This window comes from Microcaecilia unicolor, chromosome 7 (assembly GCF_901765095.1).
Source record: "Microcaecilia unicolor chromosome 7, aMicUni1.1, whole genome shotgun sequence".
Lineage (NCBI taxonomy): Eukaryota > Metazoa > Chordata > Amphibia > Gymnophiona > Siphonopidae > Microcaecilia > Microcaecilia unicolor.
Window position 1 is genome coordinate 228497629 of NC_044037.1, and position 21483 is coordinate 228519111.

A 21483-nucleotide genomic window follows, 5' to 3' on the forward strand; every position below is an offset into this window, starting at 1 on the left:
AGCATCTCTGTTGGACTTTGACTAGGCCACTCCAGAACTTAAATTTTGTTTCTCCTCAGCTATTCAGATGTAGATTTGCTTTTGTGTTTTAGATCATTATCTTGCTGCATAACCCAGTGATGCTTCAACTCACAGTCAGATGTCCGGACATTCTTCTTAAGAATTTTCTGGTACAGTGTAGAATTAATGGTTCCTTCAATAATGGCAAGGTTATCCAGATCCTGAGGTAGCAAAGCACCCCCACATCATCACACTGCTACCAGCATTTTTGACAGCTGGCATGATATTTTTACTGTAAAATGGAATCTCTGTTGTCCAAAGAGTTCTGGTTTTGATTCCGCTCTCCAAAGAACATTTTTTGCAAATGTGAGACGAACATTAATGTTTTCTGCCTTGCTGTTCTGCCATGAATTCCATTTTGCCCAGTCTTTCTTATTGTGGAGTCATGAACACTGACCTTAGCTTAGCAAGAGCGGCTTTCAGTTCTGTGGATGTTGTTCTGAGATGTTTTGAGATTTCCTGGATGAGTTGTTGAACTCCTGGAGTAATTTTGATAGACTGGCTGCTCGGGGGAAGGTTCACCACTATTCCAAGTTGTCTCCATTTGGATAATAGATCTCACTGTGGTTCAGTGGAATCCCAGAGCTTTAGAAATAGCCTTGTAACCTTTTTTTATATTGATATTTTTCAACAACATTTTTAAAATCTTTTCTGGAATTTCTTTTTTTCATGGTATAGCATTTTTGTAGAAACTTTGTGGTGACCACTCTTAATATATAACTAGGTTTAGACTCTACAGTTTGGCTACAATCAAGCCTGGCTGTGTTCAAGCCACTGAATCTGGTCCTTGGTGGTGTTCAGGGCATATTGCAAGAGGTAGTGGTGTTGGGTCCCCTGGGAAATAGTGATCATAACATGATCAAGTTTGAACTACTATCTGAGATGAACCCGCAAAGGAAATCTACTGTAGCTGCATTTACTTTTGAAAAGAGCAACCATAATAAAATAAGGAAAAGGTTAAAAAGAAGCTAAAAGGATCGGCTGCTAAGGTTAAGACACTAACAGGCTTATTTTCGAAAGAGAAGGGCGCCCATCTTCCGACACAAATCGGGAGATGGATGTCCTTCTTTCAGGGTCGCCCAAATCGGCATAATCGAAAGCCAATTTTGGGCGTCTTCAACTGCTTCCCGTCGCGGGGATGACCAAAGTTCACAGGGGCGTGTTGCCACCTTAGCGAAGGCGGGGCTGGGGCGTGATTAAGAGATGGACATCCTCGGCCGATAATGGAAAAAATAAGGGCATCCCTGATGAGCATTTGGCTGACTTGGTCCATTTTTCCTTTCGACCAAGCTGTGAAAAGGTGCCTGAACTGACCCGATGACCTCCCCTTACTCCCCCAGTGGTCACCAACTCCCTCCCACCCTAAAAAAAAAAAAATTTGCCAGCCTCTATGCCAGCCTCAAATATCATAGCCAGCTCCATGACAGAAGTATGCAGGTCCCTGGAGCAGTTTTAGTGGGTGCAGTGCACTTCAGACAGGCGGGCCCAGGCCCATCCCCCCCTACCTGTTACACTTGTGGTGGTAAATGTGAGCAAACCTCACCCAAAACCCACTGTACCCACATGTAGATGCCCCCCTTCACCCCTTAGGGCTATGGTAGTGGTGTGGGGAGTGGGTTTTGGGGGGCCTCAGCACCCAAGGTAAGGGAGCTATGCACCTGGGAGCAATTTTTGAAGTCCACTGCAGTGCCCCCTAGGGTGCCCGGTTGGTGTCCTGGCATGTCAGGGGGACCAGTGCACTATGAATTCTGGCTCCTCCCATGACCAAAGGGCTTGGATTTGGTCGTTTTTGAGATGGGCGTCCTCGGTTTCCATTGTGGCCGAAAACCGGGGACGACCATCTCTAAGGTCGACCATCTCAACATTTAGGTCGACCATCTCTAAGGTCGACCTAAATGTTGAGATATGGGCGTCCCCAACTGTATTATCAAAATGAAAGATGGACGCCCATCTTGTTTTGATAATATGGGTTTCCCCGCCCCTTCGCAGGGGCCCTCATGAAAACTTGGGCGCCTCGTTCGGTTATGCCCCTCCACATCAGGTGTGGACGTTATTCAAAAATACCATCTTGGAAGCCAAGACCAGATGCATTCCACGTATTTGCAAATATGGAAAGAAGAGAAAACGACAGCCAGCATGGATAAAAGGTGAAGTGAAAGAGGTTATTAGAGCCAAAAGATTGTCCTTCAAAGAATAGAAAAAGGACCCAAATGAAGAAAATAAGAAGCAACATAAGCACTGGCCATCAAATGCAAAGCATTAATAAAGAAAGCTAAAAGAGAATAAGAAGAGAAATTTGCCACAGAGGCTAAAACTTGCAGTAACAATTTTTTCAGGTAGCCTGTGAGGGAATCTGTGGGACCATTAGATCATGAAGGAACAAAAGGGGGGCACTCAGGGAGGACAAGGCCATAGTGGAGAAACTGAATGAATTCTTTGCTTCAGTCTTTATGGAAGAAGATGCAAGAGATCTGCCTGTACCTGAAGTGGTTTTCAAGGGTAATGATGCAGAGGAACTGAGAAAAATCTCTGTGAACCTGGAAGATGTACTGATCCAACATGACAAATTAAAGCGTAGTAAATCACTTGGACCAGATGTCATACATCCAAGGGTACTCAAAGAACTCAATTATGAAATTACTGATCTGCTGTTAGTAATATGTAACCTGTGGTTAAAATCATCCATAGTAACTGTGAAGATTGGAGGGTGGCCAATGTGACACTGATTTTTAAAAAGGGTTCCAGGGGTTATCTGGGAAATTACAGACCTGTAAGCCTGACGTCAGTGTCGTGCAAAATAGTGGAAACTATTATAAAGAATAAAATTACAAAACACAGAGACAAACATGGTTTAATGGGATGGAGTCAGCATGGGCTCAGCCAAGGGAAGTCTTGCCTCACCAATTTGCTTCATTTCTTTGAAGGCATGAATAAACATGGATAAAGGTGAGGTGGTTGATGTAGCGTATCCAGATTTTCAGAAAGCTTTTGATAAAATTTTTCATGGGAGACTCCTGAGAAAACTAAAGTCATGGGATAGGAGGCAATTTTGTGGTGTGGATTAGGAATTAGTTATTGAACAGAAAACAGAGGGTAGGGTTAAATGGTCATTTCTCTCAATGGAGGAGGGTGAACAGTGGAGTGGTACAGGGATCTGTACTGGGACCGGTGCTATTTAACATATTTAAAAATGATCTGGAAATCGGAACGACGAGTGAGGTGATTAAACTTGCAGATGACACAAAACTATTCAAGGTTATTAAAACGTGCAGACTGTGAAATATTGCAGGAAGACCTTAGGAAATTGGAAGACTGGGCATCCAAATGGCAGATAAAATTTAGTGTGGACAAATGTAATGTGATTCACAATGGAAAGAATAAGGGTCAGCACTCAAGAAAAAGATCTAGATGTCGTTGTAGATAATATGCTGAAATCTTCTGTTCCGTGTGCGGTGACAGCCAAAAAAGCAAACAATGCTAGGAATTATTTGGAGAGGGATGGTGAATAAGACCGAAAATACTATAATGCCTCTGTATTGCTCCATGGTACAGCTACACCTTGAGTATTGTGTTCAGTTCTGGTCACCGTATCTGAAAAAAGATATAGCGGAATTAGAAAAGGTTCAAATAAGAGTGACCAAAATGATAAAGGGGATGGAACTCCTCTCATATGAGGAAAAGCTAAAGAGATTAGGTCTCTTCAGCTTGGAAAAGAGATGGATGAGGGGAGATATAATTGAGGTCTACCAAATCCTGAGTGGTGTAGAAGTAAATCGATTTTTTACTCATTCCAAAAGTACAAAGAGTAGGGGACACTCGAACTTACATGGAAATACTTTTAAAACAAATAGGAGGAAATATTTTTTCATTCAACGAATAGTTAAGCTCTGGAACTCTTTGCCGGAGGATGTGGTTAGTGTATCTAGATTTTAAAAAGGTTAGGACAAATTCCTGGAAGAAAAGTCCATAGTCTGCTATTGAGACAGACATGGGGAAGCAACTACTTACCCTGGGATTTGTAACATGGAATGTTGCCACAATTTGGGTTTCTGCCAGGTACTTGAGACCTGGGTTGGCCACTGTTGGAAACAGGATGCTGGGCTAGATAGACCTTTGTTCTGACCCAGTATGGCTACTTTTATGTTCTTACAAATCTAATTATCAGTGGTGGTCCTTAGTCAGCTGCCACCCAGGGCGGATCATCGCTGCACCCCCCCCCCCCCCCCCCGGATGCAGTGTTGTGTCCCTTTCCCGGGTGCAGAGTCCCTCCCCTGGGTGTAGCAGCGTCCCCTCCCCCATCGCATCACCTCAAAACCCCCCTCCCCCGGGTGCATTGCTCTTACCTCCTGGGGTGCTGGTATCAGCCACACAGCAGTTGAGCTGTCGGCTCCGCCGATTCCCTGCTCCCTCTGCCCTGGAACAGGAAGAAAGATCAGAGAGAGAGAGCAGGGAACCAGCGGAGCTGACAGCGATGTGGCTGCTCCCTGCATCGTGCACCCGGGGCAGACTGCTCCCACCGCCCCACCTCGGTACACCACTTCTGTTTATCAATTAAATTTGGTAAGTTGGTTGATTGAATAACTTAGAGGGGCAGTTACTTTTTCACATGAGTGTTGTGTGTTGGATAACTTTGTTGTCTAAATAAATGAAGTAATAAAAATTGTGTTATGTGTTTACTCCGTTTCCCTTTGTCTAACATTACATTTTATTTAAAGATCAGAAACCATTCAGTGTGATATAAATGCAATAATAAGGGACATCAGGAGGGAGGAGTAAATTGTTTTTTTTCACAGTACTGTAATAGCTTCCACCAGGTAACCCCATATGTACACTTCCACTTATGTGAGTTTCAGGGTTCAGTTGACAAAGCCATAGACATATCAAGTAAGAATAAACCATTTATTTATTTGCGCTGTCAAGTGATGGGGAAACATGTGACTGCCTGATCCAGGGTTTTCCATTCCAATAGTTCATGCAGAGAAAAATGTAATCTATGCTGATGACATCACCTTACTTATTCCCCTGGATGTAGGCCTATCAAATGTTGATAATAAAGCTACATTTGGAGTTAGGCTAGTGGAAGATTGGGTAGTTATAAACTAAAATTAAATTTGGATAAAACATTTTTGGCTTTTAATCCAAGACAGAATATTTCATGTCATACAATTACTATAAACAATATTTCTTTTTCAATCGAAACAGAGTTAAAAATTTTGGGTGTAGTTCTGGATACTGGTTTTTCCTTTGAGAAACGTGGCACAACTAACTAAAGTATTTTTTAGTCTGATAATGCTAAGAAGGATTAGACGTTTCTTTGAATTCCTACAGTTTAGGTTGGTTGTTCAGGCCTTGATCTTAAGAGGCTGCAAACTTTGGAAAATGTAGCAGTTCGTTTGATCTATTCTGCTAAGTAATATGATAGGTTGTCTCCTCTCTAGGTGAGGGCCCACTGGCTTCCCATTAAGCTAGCTAGGATATATTTTAAAGCATGTACAATCATCTTTAAAACGTTACATTTTCTCACTCCTGAATATATGCTGTCATTATTTGCGCTACGGAATATTTTGCTTTTACATTTCCCGACCTCAAAATTTGTCAGATTTAAGTCAATCTTCCAGTCCTTATTGTTTTTGTTGGAATAAAATTCTGAAATGAGCTCCTGGGCGTTTTTAGATCTTTGTAGTCTCTTGCTATTTAGAAAAGCCCTTAAAACATATCTATTCGAGAAATGTTTGAAATACAATTAATACTAGATTCTCTTTTATAATTAATTTGATTTTTTTTAATTTATTTGTTGCATTTTTTTATTTCAACAAGCATATACTTGTAAAAGCAACACAGCTTTATCAATGGAAAAGAAATATATGTCAAATAAAAATTTTAAGGAAAATCTAACATAATTCAATTGTCGCCTTCTTAGACCACTATAGTTAGGGGATATGTCCAAAATTATAGAAGATTATTAGCGGAATATTATGATCATAGTAAATTAAAGGCTACACATGTGGACTTCAATATATCTTATATACCAACATTATCACAGTTGTTTGGAGTCTAGAAACTTTTTAACTGATCAGGCACAAAAAAGGTATACTTAATCTCAGCAAAATTTGATTTTTGTCTTTTTTTCTTGATTGTTACTTCCCAGGTTTACCTGGTTCTTTTTGATGTAAACCACATAGAACCGGTGAGGTGGTTGCAGTATAAAAGCACTGTTTAGTTTAGTATCAGGGATAGATTTGCATGTAGTGGAGTTGGTTCATTCAAATCTATTTCATGTGTATTAATTGTTGATTTTCTGAAAACCAGACTGACTAGGGAGTACTCTGGGTGACTTGAGAAACACTGCCTTGATGAATTCTTTGTATCCCTTTTAAATTGTACTCCTAGGACATTCTGTACTTGATGTAGCGAATTCTGCACTGATCAGATGTTGCTATCCCAATCATTGGTAAAATCCAAAATCTGGGGGTAATTCTAGATTCTGCTCTTATCATAGAATTTCAGTTACAAAAAATTACAGAGCAAGGGACGGTGTGATACAGGGAGGTTGGCAAAGAGCTTGCAGGTATGTTCATTGGGGAGGAATAGGGGGATAGAGACAATATTGGGGGGGGAGGCAGAGAGAGAGATAGGGGTGTTGACAGAACTACATAAAGAGTGCTGGACAAGAGAGAACATGAGAGGACAGGGTAAAGTGAGGGTGTGAGCTATAGAAATGATTAGTAGTAGTAGTAGATAAAGGGGCTCATTTTCAAAGCACGTAGACTTACAAAGTTCCATAGTAACTTATGGAACTTTGTCAGTCTTAAGTGCTTTGAAAATACACCTCAAACGCTGAGAAGTGTTGAACCTGCTGGAATAGGAGAGAGGGATCAAGACAAGCTGGGAGGAGAGATCTGGGGAAGGTGGAAGGAGAGTGAAATTGTAGGGAAGGTCAGTCCTGAGGAGGGAATAAGCTGGTTGGGGCATATGACAGAGGAATTGTGCATAGAAAACTTACAAATATGTAGAACAGAGGTTTTCAACCCAGTCCTTGGGGCATATCCTGCCAATCGGGGTTTTTAGAATATCCCCTAGAACATAAGAGTAGCCATACTTGATCAGACCAGTGGTCCATCTTGCCCAGTATCCTGTTTTCCAAACAGTGGCCAAGCAGACTATGGACTTTTACTCCAGGAATTTGTCCAAACATTTTTTTTTTTAAACCCAAATACAGTAACCGCTGTTCTCCGAGGACAAGCAGGCTGCTTGTTCTCACGACTGGGTGACGTCCGCGGCAGCCCCCACCAACCGGAAGAAGCTTCGCGGGACGGTCGGCACGCAGGACACGCCCACCGCGCATGCGAGGCCGTCTTCCCGCCCGTGCGCGACCGCTCCCGCCAGTTACTTTTTTTCCGCGACTGGAGAGAGTTGTGCAATTGCCTCTCTCTCTGTTCAGCCACCGGATTTTTCGACCGCGTTTACGCGGATCGTCGCTTTTGGACCCCGTTCGGTTTCCTCTTTTCTTTTGTGTTATTAAAAAAAAAAAAAAAAAAAAAGGGATTTCGCGCGTGTGGAGCACGTGCTCCCCTTTTCCCTCGCTTCTAGCGGGGACGCCACGTTGCGGCCTAGTGGCCGCTCGGTCGGTTTGTTTTTTCGTGGTGTGATTTTAGCCACCATTGCCGACTTTGACTTCGCCGACGCGATTTTTCCGTCGATGTCCTCGAAGGTCCCGAGTGGATTTAAAAAGTGTGGTCGCTGCGGCCGGCCGATCTGGCAGACCGACACCCACGCTTGGTGCCTCCAGTGCCTCGGGCCGGAGCACAATCTCAAGTCGTGTGCTTTGTGTCTCGGTCTCCGGAAACGGACTCAGGTTGCGAGGCAAGTTCTACGGGACCGTCTTTTTGGAACTTGCGCCGGCCCCTCGACGTCGACCTCGACGGCATCGGTATCGAAGGCCGGTTCTTCGGTACCGGTATCGATGCCCGAGACATCGGCACCGATGGCAGCGACCCCAGGAGAACAGGTCCCGTCGGCCCGCCGGTCCGCCGGTGAGAGTGGGGTTGAGAGGCCGCGTGGGCAGTCGGCCCCGGTCACTCCCTCAGCTCGTGAGCCACGGGACCGAACCCTGTCGGACCCGGTACCTCGAGACCGAGGGGGATCGACCTCCTCCTCCTCCATGCCCTCCGGCGCCGGTGACGTGCACCGGAAAAAGGACAAAAAGCGCCGTCACCGGGAGCCCTCGGTGCACCCTGAAGAGGAGTCGACGCCGAAGCGTCATCGCAGAGAGGAGAGATCTCCGTCGGTGGTGGAGGTACCGACGCGTCGGGGTTCCGGCACCTCGGTGCCGTCTCCTGGCCCCCAGCAGCTTCTGGCACCGACACCCTTACCGGCCCCACCGCCTTTCCCGGCAGCGGGCCTGGACGAGTGCCTCAGAGCCATCCTTCCGGGGATCCTGGAAGGGCTGATGCGCCAGGCTGTGCCGGCGTCGGGGGTGCTTGCGCCCCCGACGCCGATGACTGTGGCGCCGGCGAGCTCTAGCCCGGCGCCGGGGCTGTCGACACCGCCGCCGCTTGCGGTGCCGGTCTCGACCGCCACGCAGGTGGAGTCCCCGTCGACGTCGATGGAGGGAGCTCCGTCCCCGCCGGCGCGGGAGTCCACCGCTCGACGACACCGAGACCTCGGTGCCTCGACGTCGAGCCGGGCCCGCTACCGGACTCAGCTACATGAGCTTATGTCCGACACCGAGGATGAGGACTCGTGGGGGGAAGAGGAGGACCCGAGATATTTCTCCTCAGAGGAGTCTACGGGCCTTCCCTCGGACCCCACGCCGTCACCGGAGAGGAAACTCTCCCCTCCTGAGAGTCTCTCCTTTGCCTCCTTTGTGCGGGATATGTCTATCAGCATTCCCTTCCCCGTGGTCTCTGTGGAAGAGCCGAGGGCCGAGATGCTCGAGGTCCTCGACTATCCATCACCACCTAGAGAGTCCTCCACGGTACCGCTGCACAATGTCCTGAAGGAGACGCTGCTTCGGAACTGGGTGCGACCATTAACTAACCCCACCATTCCCAAGAAAGCAGAGTCCCAGTACAGGATCCACTCTGACCCAGAGCTCATGCGGCCCCAGTTGCCCCATGACTCAGCGGTCGTGGATTCTGCTCTCAAGAGGGCACGGAGTTCGAGGGATACCGCCTCGGCGCCCCCGGGGCGGGAGTCTCGCACTCTGGACTCGTTTGGGAGGAAGGCCTACCAATCCTCCATGCTCGTGACCCGCATCCAATCCTACCTGCTCTATATGAGCATCCACATGCGGACCAATGTGCAACAGCTGGCGGACCTGGTCGATAAGCTCCCGCCGGAGCAGTCCAGGCCATATCAGGAGGTGGTCAGGCAGCTGAAGGCGTGCAGAAAGTTCCTGTCCAGGGGGATTTTTGACACCTGTGACGTGGCATCTCGTGCTGCGGCCCAAGGTATAGTGATGCGCAGGCTCTCATGGCTGCGTGCCTCTGACCTGGACAACCGCACCCAGCAGAGACTGGCTGACGTCCCTTGCCAGGGGGATAACATTTTTGGTGAGAAGGTCGAGCAGATGGTTGACCAACTGCATCAGCGGGAAACCGCTCTCGACAAGCTCTCCCACCGGGCGCCTTCAGCACCCGCCCCCACGGGCGGGCGTTTTTCCCGGGTCCGGCAGGCTGCACCCTATTCTTTTGCAAAGCGTAGGTACAACCAGCCGGCCCGAAGGCCTCGTCAGGCACAGGGACAGCCCCAGCGCGCTCGTTCCCGTCAACAGCGTGCGCCTAAGCAGCCCCCTGCGCCTCCACAGCAAAAGCCGGGGACGGGCTTTTGACTGGATCCACGGGAACATAGCCGCCCTACAAGTGTCCGTACCGGACGACCTGCCGGTCGGAGGGAGGTTAAAATTCTTTCACCAAAGGTGGCCTCTCATAACCTCCGACCAGTGGGTTCTCCAAATAGTGCGGTGCGGATACGCCCTGAATTTGGCCTCCCTGCCTCCAAATTGTCCTCCGGGAGCTCAGTCTTTCAGCTCCCATCACAAGCAGGTACTTGCAGAGGAACTCTCCGCCCTTCTCAGCGCCAATGCGGTCGAGCCCGTACCACCCGGGCAGGAAGGGAAGGGATTCTATTCCAGGTACTTCCTTGTGGAAAAGAAAACAGGGGGGATGCGTCCCATCCTAGACCTGAGAGGCCTGAACAAATTCCTGGTCAAAGAAAAGTTCAGGATGCTTTCCTTGGGCACCCTTCTGCCAATGATTCAGAAAAACGATTGGCTATGTTCCCTGGATTTAAAGGACGCATACACTCACATCCCGATACTGCCAGCTCACAGACAGTATCTCAGATTCCGCCTGGGCGCACGGCACTTTCAGTATTGTGTGCTGCCCTTTGGGCTCGCCTCTGCCCCACGAGTGTTTACAAAGTGCCTCGTGGTGGTAGCGGCCTACCTGCGCAAGCTGGGAGTGCACGTGTTCCCATATCTCGACGATTGGCTGGTCAAGAACACCTCGGAGGCAGGAGCCCTCCGGTCCATGCAGTGCACTATTCAACTTCTGGAGCTGCTGGGGTTTGTGATAAATTACCCAAAGTCCCATCTCCAGCCAACTCAGTCTCTGGAATTCATAGGAGCTCTGCTGAATACCCAGACAGCTCAGGCCTACCTTCCCGAAGCGAGGGCCACCAATCTCCTGGCCCTGGCTTCGCAGACCAGAGCGTCTCAGCAGATCGCAGCTCGGCAGATGTTGAGACTTCTGGGTCATATGGCCTCCACAGTCCATGTGACTCCCATGGCTCGTCTTCACATGAGATCTGCTCAATGGACCCTAGCTTCCCAGTGGCTCCAAGCCACCGGGAATCTAGAAGATGTCATCCGCCTCTCCACCAGTTGCCGCACTTCACTGCTCTGGTGGACCATCCGGACCAATTTGACACTGGGACGTCCATTTCAAATTCCACAGCCCACGAAAGTGTTAACGACGGATGCATCTCGCCTGGGGTGGGGAGCTCATGTCGATGGGCTTCACACCCAGGGTCTGTGGTCCCTCCAGGAAAAGGATCTGCAGATCAACCTCCTGGAGCTCCGAGCGATCTGGAACGCACTGAAGGCTTTCAGATATCGGCTGTCCTGCCAAATTATCCAAATTCGGACAGACAATCAGGTTGCAATGTATTACGTCAACAAGCAGGGGGGCACCGGATCTCGCCCCCTGTGTCAGGAAGCCGTCGGGATGTGGCGCTGGGCATGCCGGCACAGCATGCTTCTCCAAGCCACGTACCTGGCAGGCGTAAACAACAGTCTGGCCGACAGACTGAGCAGAGTCATGCAACCGCACGAGTGGTCGCTCCATTCCAGAGTGGCACGCAAGATCTTCCGAGAGTGGGGCACCCCCTCGGTGGATCTTTTCGCCTCTCAGACCAACCACAAGCTGCCTCTGTTCTGTTCCAGACTTCAGACACACGGCAGGCTAGCGTCAGATGCCTTTCTCCTTCATTGGGGGACCGGCCTCCTGTATGCGTATCCTCCCATACCTTTGGTGGGGAAGACCTTACTGAAGCTCAAGCAAGACCGAGGCACCATGATTCTGATAGCGCCCTTTTGGCCCCGTCAGATCTGGTTCCCTCTTCTTCTGGAGTTGTCCTCCGAAGAACCGTGGAGATTGGAGTGTTTTCCGACTCTCATTTCGCAGAACGACGGAGCGTTGCTGCATCCCAACCTTCAATCCCTGGCTCTCACGGCCTGGATGTTCAGGGCGTAGACTTCGCTGCGTTGGGTCTGTCTGAGGGTGTCTCCCGGGTCTTGCTTGCCTCTAGGAAGGATTCCACTAAAAAGAGTTACTTTTTCAAGTGGAGGAGGTTTGTCGTCTGGTGTGAGAGCAAGGCCCTAGAACCTCGTTCTTGCCCTGCACAGAACCTGCTTGAATACCTTCTGCACTTATCGGAGTCTGGCCTCAAGACCAACTCAGTAAGGAATCACCTTAGTGCGATTAGTGCTTACCATTATCGTGTGGAAGGTAAAGCCATCTCTGGAGAGCCTTTAGTCGTTCGATTCATGAGAGGCTTGCTTTTGTCAAAGCCCCCTCTCAAGCCTCCTACTGTGTCATGGGATCTCAACGTCGTCCTCACCCAGCTGATGAAACCTCCTTTTGAGCCACTGAATACCTGCCATCTGAAGTACTTGACCTGGAAGGTCATTTTCTTGGTGGCAGTTACTTCAGCTCGTAGGGTCAGTGAGCTTCAAGCCCTAGTAGCTCATGCTCCATATACCAAATTTCATCACAACAGAGTAGTGCTCCGCACCCACCCAAAGTTCCTGCCGAAGGTGGTGTCGGAGTTCCATCTTAACCAGTCAATTGTCTTGCCAACATTCTTCCCCAGGCCACATACCCGCCCTGCTGAACGTCAGTTGCACACATTGGACTGCAAGAGAGCATTGGCCTTCTACTTGGAGCGGACACAGCCCAACAGACAGTCCGCCCAATTGTTTATTTCTTTCGACCCTAACAGGCTAGGGGTCGCTGTCGGGAAACGCACCATCTCCAATTGGCTAGCAGATTGCATTTCCTTCACTTACGCCCAGGCTGGGCTGACTCTTGAGGGTCATGTCACGGCTCATAGTGTCAGAGCCATGGCAGCGTCGGTGGCCCACTTGAAGTCAGCCACTATTGAAGAGATCTGCAAGGCTGCGACGTGGTCATCTGTCCACACATTCGCATCTCATTACTGCCTCCAGCAGGATACCCGACGCGACAGTCGGTTCGGGCAGTCGGTGCTGCAGAATCTGTTTGGGGTGTAAATCCAACTCCACCCTCCAGGACCCGAATTTATTCTGGTCAGGCTGCACTCTCAGTTAGTTGTTCTTCGTAGGTCAATTTCTGTTGTACCCTCGCCGTTGCGAGGTTCAATTGACCTGGGTTATTGTTTTGAGTGAGCCTGAGAGCTAGGGATACCCCAGTCGTGAGAACAAGCAGCCTGCTTGTCCTCGGAGAAAGGGTATGATACATACCTGTAGCAGTTGTTCTCCGAGGACAGCTGGCTGATTGTTCTCACCTACCCTCCCTCCTCCCCTTTGGAGTTGTGTGTTTCTTCTTTTGCTAGTCATTCAACTGGCGGGAGCGGTCGCGCACGGGCGGGAAGACGGCCGCGCATGCGCGGTGGGCGTGTCCTGCGTGCCGACCGTCCCGCGAAGCTTCTTCCGGTTGGTGGGGGCTGCCGCGGACGTCACCCAGTCGTGAGAACAATCAGCCTGCTGTCCTCGGAGAACAACTGCTACAGGTATGTATCATACCCTTTACCACATCCTCCAGTAAAGAGTTCTAGAGCGTAACTATTCTTTGAGTGAAAAAATATTTCCTTCTATTTATTTTAAAAGTGTTTAAATTTTGGCATAGAATTCCCTCAGTAGTAAGAATTGTCCTGTATGAATAATTAAATGGAAAGTACAATTAAAATGAATTTTGCTCATCATACTCAAACACATTTATGCTGCCATTTTGGGGCATTTGATGATTTATTCTGATTCCTTAGGCTGTCCTACAGCACCCTACACAAAAGTGTCCCATACACAGCATAATTGGGAAAATAAAATGAATTTTGCCTTTTATTCATTTCCCATGATTATAAATATTAGTACATGCATGTAGCACACTTTGAAGCATAATCCAGCCATGCTGCAACAAGTGTATGGAGGCTGAATGTGAACCTGAGAGACAGTGGATTCCCTGAGGTAAGAGGAGGTCAGGGCAGGGAGTTTGTGTGTTAACTTGCATTTTTTGCCCATCAGATTTGACAGGCCCCTCCACTAGTACAGAGATACTCAACCTAGTTCTTGGGACTCCACAGTCTGGTTTCAGGATATCCACAACAAATATGTATGAGGCTTGCTTACAGTCAATACAGTACATACAAATCTGTCTCATGCCATTTGCATTGTGGATATCCTGAAAAACAGGCTAGCTGGGGGTGTCCCAAGGACTGGGCTAAGAACCACCACACTAGTTTAAAAGGTAAAATCATAGGGTCAGTCTAATGTCCCTCCGATAGTTCTGCCTGCTGTGATGTAAAACCTGGATGTAAATCCCAACTAGTGTGGATCACTTCCACCTAAAATAAGATTTGGGGCAAATGTGCCATATATTGAGGGGAACTGTTGTCACAGATCCTTTCTTAAGAGGACGCATCCATGCAAAACTATAAGAACAATAATATGCATTCAAACTGTGATACAGATGTATTAAAATGTGGCAGCCTTTTTGGAAATGAGGTTCACTGAGTGGTAATCTTTTTTTGCCAGCTTCTCCATCGCAAAATTTTTCACCAAGATTTGTTGTGCAGGTCATTTGCATTCATAACAAACTTATTTGAAAATTGACAAATCCCACAGGAAATCATTTCAGAGGTTTGAATGGGACAGCTGGAGTAGGTTATTCACTGTTTTCTGCCAAATAAAGTATACAGCTGATATTTAACTCAATCCTGTTTGTTCAAAGTGCTTTGAATAGATATTTTAGATGAGAAGGTTGCCCTTTTCTACAAGAAACTCTGCAGAAATGTGGTCTTTCATAGGTTTTCTTTATATAGTTTTATATATTAGCTGAAGGTGGTAAACTAAGATTGTGCTCTTCTTACACACCAGTGCATGGGTTTAGAAATAATGACATGATTGTGCTTGAAATTTCCCATTTATTCTCACAAATGGTCCAGAGTCTCAGCACAGGACTGAAGTCTAAGGATGAAATAACTCACCATGGAAAGCCATATAACGTACTATACCGTATAGATTCATAATCTCTCATTTCTGTACAAGTGGAAAAAGTTTAGATTAGTGCACTATTCATCAGTTCACATTTCTGAATATGAAGGGCAATACATTTTCTGTGAGAAACGAGAAGTCCATAGTACTGATTCGGCAACATTTAAATGTATGTGGGGTCTGAATGCAGAGGTCATCAGAAGTAGTCTTTGACTGTATTTGACAGTCGGATGCTTTCCAGTGAAGCTGCTAAATAGTAAATTTAAAACGAACCAGAGAAAATATTTCTTCACTCAATATGTAATTAAACTCTGGAATTCGTTGCCAAAGAATGTGGTAATAGCAGTTAGCTTAGCAGGGTTTTTAAAAAGGTTTGGCTAATTTCCTAAAAGAAAAGTCCATAAGCCATTATTAAGATAGACTTGGGAAAGTCCACTGCATATTTCTAGGATAAGCAGCATAAATTTTTTTTTATTGTTCTGGGATCTTGCCAGGTATTTGTGACCTGGATTGGCCTGTATTGGAAACAGGATACTGGGTTTGATAGACCTTCGGTCTGTCCCAGTATGGCAACACTTATGTTCTTATGAATTTTTTATGTTGAAGAACCTACAATGTACTTAGTTGTGACTAACTAGATATTTACTTTCTACAGGTACTTGCCTCCAGAATGCTTTGTGGTGGGAAAAGAGCCACCAAAAATTTCAAACAAAGTTGATGTATGGTCTGTTGGAGTAATTTTTTTTCAATGTCTCTATGGCCGAAAGGTAAGAATCACAAACAGTGCATTCAGATAAGCTATGTGGATGTTTTCAGACTGCCTGGAATGTTAATTAAAGTTGATGTTTTTACAGCCCTTTGGTCATAACCAATCACAACAGGACATACTACAAGAAAATACAATATTAAAAGCCACAGAAGTTCAATTTCCAGTTAAACCTGTTGTAAGCAACGAAGCCAAGGTAACATTTGTAAATTCTGTAACAGAAAGTAGAAATATTTTCTGTTAGCAACTTGTTTAGCTTTCTTGACATCTAACATCTATGAATCTTTGGATTAAAGGCAGGTGTTTATTTACCAAAAGGCCATTACATGAGATTATGCTCTCTAAATAGAAATCAATCCATTGAAGAACTATTTGGTAAATAGATATCAGTAGATCATTATAGCTGTCATTTAAGTTTCAGCTTGCTAAGATAGTGTGACGTGAAATGTCAAAAACGGTGCTTTCATTTTCCTGTAGTATTTTCTCATTACTATTATTTCAAAAATGAAGTTGGCAGTTGGGAGCTTTTGACATTGGCACTATAGACCTCACCAGTGGCGTACCAAGGGGGGGTGGCGGTGGGGGCGGTCCGCCCCGAGTGCACGCCGCTGGGGGGTGCCACGGCGCGCGCCTGCTCCTCCGAGTTCGCTAAACTTCGTTCGTTCGCTGCAGCTCCCTCTGCCCTGGCCGGAACAGGTTACTTCCTGTTCCGGGGCAGAGGGAGCTGCAGAGAACAAACGAAGTTTAGTGAACTCGGAGGAGCAGGTGCGCGCCGCGGCACGCCCCCCCCCAGCGGCGTGCACCCAGGGGGGGTGTCATTTCGCCGGAGGGGGGAGGTGTCATCTAGCGGGGGGGGGGGGGCGCGCATCGGCGCTCCGCCCCAGGTGCCATCCAGGCCAGGAACGCCACTGGACCTCACCTAAGTAATAGAGATTTAACTTTTAAATTGGCTGATGCTTAAACTGAAGGAGAATATAATTATTTTATTTGAACAATTAAACTGTTGAGAAATCACCTCCGACTTCCCCAGTTGAGCTAGCATTAAGGGGCAAGTAGTTCAGGGCAAGTTGCATTCAGCAACAGTAGGGATTTTCCTGTCCCCAGAGAGCTTATAATCTTAAATTTGTACATGAGGCAATGAAGGGTTGAAAGACTTGCCCATGATCACAGGGAGCAGGATTTGAGCAGGGTTTCTGGTTCTCCATCAGTAGGCAGAAGGGTTGAAGCGGCGTAATCGGAATGATGTCATCCTCACGGCTCTTGTGTCAGCTCTCTCCTGTAGCCCAGGTAAACCTTTAGAAAAGCTGTCCTGGGCATGTGGTAGATTCCCACACTGTAATCAGCTCTTCTCCTCACTTCAGTCTGTTTTAACCACTCCAATGGTCAACAGCTCTCTCCTGCTCCTCTTCACAGGGTCTCAAAAAAAAAAAGGCGATCTACAGCCAGATGCACAAAGGTCCCGTTAAGGATCCGTCTGCGTTTCCAAATCAGTAAAAATTTACAGATTTAGAAACACAGAGAGATTCACAAAGAAAATCACATGCAAACGAGCTGCTCATTGCTTTTGCGACCCAGCTCACTTGCATTCAATATGGGGGAAGCAAGTCAGTGAGCTGAGCGTGTGCAGAACAGTCAGTCGCTATGCGTGGCTGCTCTGATCATGCTACAGACGGCTCTCATACACGCAGACAAGCTGTGTGTGTGAAAGCAGTAGATTTAACTTTTTTGCTTTTTTTTTTTTTTTTATTGCAAGTACAAAAGTGCTTTTTTTTGGATGTGCATACCTGTATTGCAGCTCCCTGCCTCCTGATGCTGGGAAAAAATGGGGAAAACCTCTCTGCTGCTCTAGTCTCCACTCTTCTATGAAGAATCAGCAGCATCAGGGCTTGGTTCCACCCCCAGCTGTTCCTGCTGCTTCCTTCTATTGGCTGGCTGACATCCTAGATCGCCCATCTCCCTGAAGATGGACTCTCATTGGCTGGCTGCTGTCCCAACTCCTCCTCCCTGCAGGACTTTCCTGATGATATCACTTTAGAGCTGTGAACTGATTGGATCCGAACTTCCTGGTGTCCCCCTCCAGTAGTGAGTGGGCAGGACATCCCAGGCTGATGCTGTCCAATTGGTTTAGCCCCTCTTTGTGGAGGGAGACACCAGGAAGTTCGGATCCAATCAGTCCACAGCTCTAAAGTGATGTCATCAGGGAAGCCCTGCAGGGAGGAGGAGTTGGGACAGCAGCCAGCCATTGAAAGTCCATCTGCAGGGAGATGGGTGATCTAGGATGTCAGCCGGCCAATAGAAGGAAGCAGCAGGAACAGTTGGGGGTGGAACCAAGCCCGTTTCCCACAGACGCTGTTTCTTTGATGGACCTTTGTCTTCCTTGCATTTTTGGGAAGTCACCATTACTTTTATGCTTTACATTTCGGTACTGCCCCCACCCCCAATTTCTTGCCAGTAAAATGTAATTTGAAAAAGAAATATATGTGGCACGGCTTTCATACACACAAAGAAGCTGCGTGTAAGCTGGTATACTTTTTTTTTTTGTGCTCCATCTTCTCTGCCTTGTTTCTCCCCTTCTATTTCCAATAATGAAGAACGGCAGGTCCACACCTCCCATTAAAATTTCCACGGTAAAGGTAGGGACTGCTTTTGTGCATGGGGTTGGAAAAGTAGTGCATCTCATCGCATTCTCATTTAAATTATAATAGTAATTAGCTTATTTGCATTCCGTTTTCGTTAGCTGCTACCGTGACAGGAAAATGGCTCAGAGGACCCTTTTGTGCATGTCCCGGTTTACTACTTGCGCGCTAAACTGGCTTGAACCAGTTTAAAAACCACGTTGCTGCCTCGTCAAGTTTGGTGCATCTGGCCCCTAGTGACCTCTGTACAATTAATAATAATAAAAAATAAAAATAAATAACTAAAATCAAAAACACAGAAGGGACAACAAAAATTGGAACCATGTCAGCTTCCACATGGATCCCCAGGGACTGCCTTGGTACCCGCATATTCTCAGCTGCAGAACATCTTCGCTGTGTTCCTACAAAGACCAGGTGCTAACACCATGCCAGCGTGTATGTGTTTTTGAGCATCACGGCCCCTCAGAGCTATTCTTTAACACCAACAGTACCTCAGCCTACCTCTCTCCTACATCAGCAACCATGTAAACTTGGATTCCACAGCGCGTAAGGCTTTTGGGGGAATTCAAACCAACCACTCCTCAAACCCTGCAGCCTGTTTCTGTATTAGCAGTGTTACACATACCCACTGACTGCAGAATGCACAAACAAGAGAAGAAGAGCAAGCCTCAACACTTTAAAAACTCTGCTCTTCAGTTAAGAGCAGTCATAAGTCTACTTCCCTTTAGGGGACCAATCAGTCAGATAAATAATAGCAGTCTAACTCTCTTAAAGAGACCCTGCTGCCTGAATGCCAAACACTGACAGTCTCTCTAAAAAGGCTTTCGCAGAATAAACTATGATCAACTTCATCTCCCAAAAACCCTTGTTGCTGCCAGACTCTCCGACTGTCCCCACAATGCATCTCCTTCATACGGAAACTCCCATGGCTGCTTCAGTTCCTTCAACAAGTTGTTCTCAAACAGCTGTGCTGCAGCTCCTCCAAAATTTCCTTGTTGGTGTGTACTTCTGTCCTCCAGAAATCTTTTCAACCACTCTCCTCTACTAATTGGGTGTTACAGACTGCATTTGGAATCAGTATGACAATGTGACATTGGACCATCTTCGGGTACCCCATTGGAACCCCTTGTAGTTTCCCTCACCTCTGAAGGACCACCTTTTTTAGACTCCATAGAGGTTCACAAGGATTCCACCCCAAGTGGATGATATTCTTATACCAAGTTGTTGTTTTTTTTTAAGGTTTCTAAAGTTGTAGCTCTCCAAACTGCTTCCATTGTGCAGGATATACAGGACTTCAACCCCATTCTGCAGTCCCTCATTGCTGCTAAAGAGGTTCCTGGATTACCAATTCAGCAAGTCTTACAAGATCTTCAACTCAAGATCTGGCAAATGCCACTCACCACTTCACCCACATCCTAGGCATCTTGACATTAAGTATAGGGCCACCCTGCTCCAGGTCACTCACACCCATAGCTTCCTCATTAATCTGCAGTATCGGAAGCAGCCCTGGGGGAAAAAAAAAACAAAAAAATCAGACTATAAACCATCATGCCCCCTCGAAAAGGGCAGAAAATGCTTAAATCAGTAAAAGTGTATTCGAGATCAATGCTACTGACAGTTCACCAGAAAACTGAAAGAAACAACTCGCTCTCTCAAACTTAGATCTACAAGAGTGCAACTTCCATCGCATCAACACATCTTATGATACTGCCTCCATACCTTAGCTTTTGCTATCACTGTGCAGAACCACATGGCTTCGGGCCTCAGGGAGAATCTCTATGACTGACTCGCAAATGCCCCCTGCCTGGGAGAGAATCTATTTGGCAAAAAAGAGGTGAAGGGTACCTTCACTCTTATTAAAGATCATTTTTATACACTTCATGAGCTCTCCATCCCAGCACCCTTCAAAGAATTAAGACTTTTCTTCAGGGCAAAGAATTCATCATGATCTAGTTACATTAGAATTTCATGGTGATGACCAAATGAAATTTAATTTTCAGGTCAATAATATGATCAAATCTTGCTGTTTTCAATTAAGGATGATACATCAATTTATTTATTTATTTATTGCACTTGTATCCCACATTTTCCCACCTGTTTGCAGGCTCAGTGTGGCTTACAAAACCTGTAATGGCATCACCATTTCAGGGAATAGAGATACATTTGGTGGTACAAAGGTATCACTAATAACAAAGGCTAACAGTCGATCTACTCAAGCAGTTACAGAAAGAAGACGATCAAAGTGAAGGAGGAGTGTTGCAGCCAATATTGACAAAAGCAAATCTGGTAAAAATTACACATGCTCTGGTAACCAGCAGATTGGATTACTGTGATACACTTTTTCAGGGTCTGACTCATTAGTTTAAAAAGATTACAATTGGAACAAAATATGATGGCCCTGTGATTACTGGCAAAAAAATATTTGATCATATAACACCTGTTTTGGCTGAGCTGCATTAGTTACCAGTGTCAGCAAGGATACATTTTAAAATTTTATGTTTGGTATTTAAAGCCTTTCAGTTGAGAGTTCCTGATTACCTTTCTGTCCCTATTAACAGGTATGTTCCAGTGAACTACATTGGAACTTCCTCCTTTGTCTATGGTTAAGTTAAGTACCACCATGAAATGGGCCTTTTGTTATTTTGGCCCTCTCTTGTGGAATCAGTTGTAGGAGGATATTAGGAGTATGGAGAATTATTTGCAGTTACATAAGGCCTTGAAAACTTGGCTTTATGCAGACAAACCACTGCTTCCCCAGTTTCAACAAAGCCTCATTAGGTTTTTTGACAATCCACCAGTAATGGGCAGATTAACTCCTTTTAAGGAGGTTTGGCAATCTATCACCACAGAAAAATGGGTTCTCAAAATCATTAACCAAGGATAACGTAAGAACAACTTCTCCTTTGTAACGCTCCATATGCGACCACTGTAGTGGCATCTCAAGTTTCGCTGGGCTCTGCATTTCTAGAGCCTGTCCAGCAGAATTCCTCTCTGTCAGGGATTCCCTCTGCTGGTGGCAAAACTATGTAGTGGGCACAGGAGAGGGAAACCAAAGTACACTCACACAGGAGCAGTGAACAAAAGCACAAGGATCCTTCAAGGTTGGGGACATCAACTCAAATTTATTGGACAAACCGACACGGTCCATGTTTCGGCCAAAACAGTCTGCATCAGTGGTCTTGAACTAGTGCACAATGTCCAAAAAAATGCATGAAACAGCAATGAGACACTGCTCATTCTGAAGATGCCAAAGGTTGCCACAACAAACAGCT

General features: G+C 46.4%; 1 protein-coding gene across 2 annotated transcripts in view; it reads left to right on the plus strand.

Moving 5' to 3' along the window:
• TLK1 (tousled like kinase 1) overlaps positions 1-21483 on the plus strand; it is a 342919-nt gene that overhangs the window by 316858 nt on the left and 4578 nt on the right. For both annotated transcript variants that reach the window (XM_030209141.1, XM_030209140.1), the window contains exons 19-20: positions 15465-15576; positions 15664-15771. In XM_030209141.1, coding sequence (XP_030065001.1) covers positions 15465-15576; positions 15664-15771 — 220 coding nt within the window. The remainder of the gene's footprint in view (positions 1-15464; positions 15577-15663; positions 15772-21483) is intronic.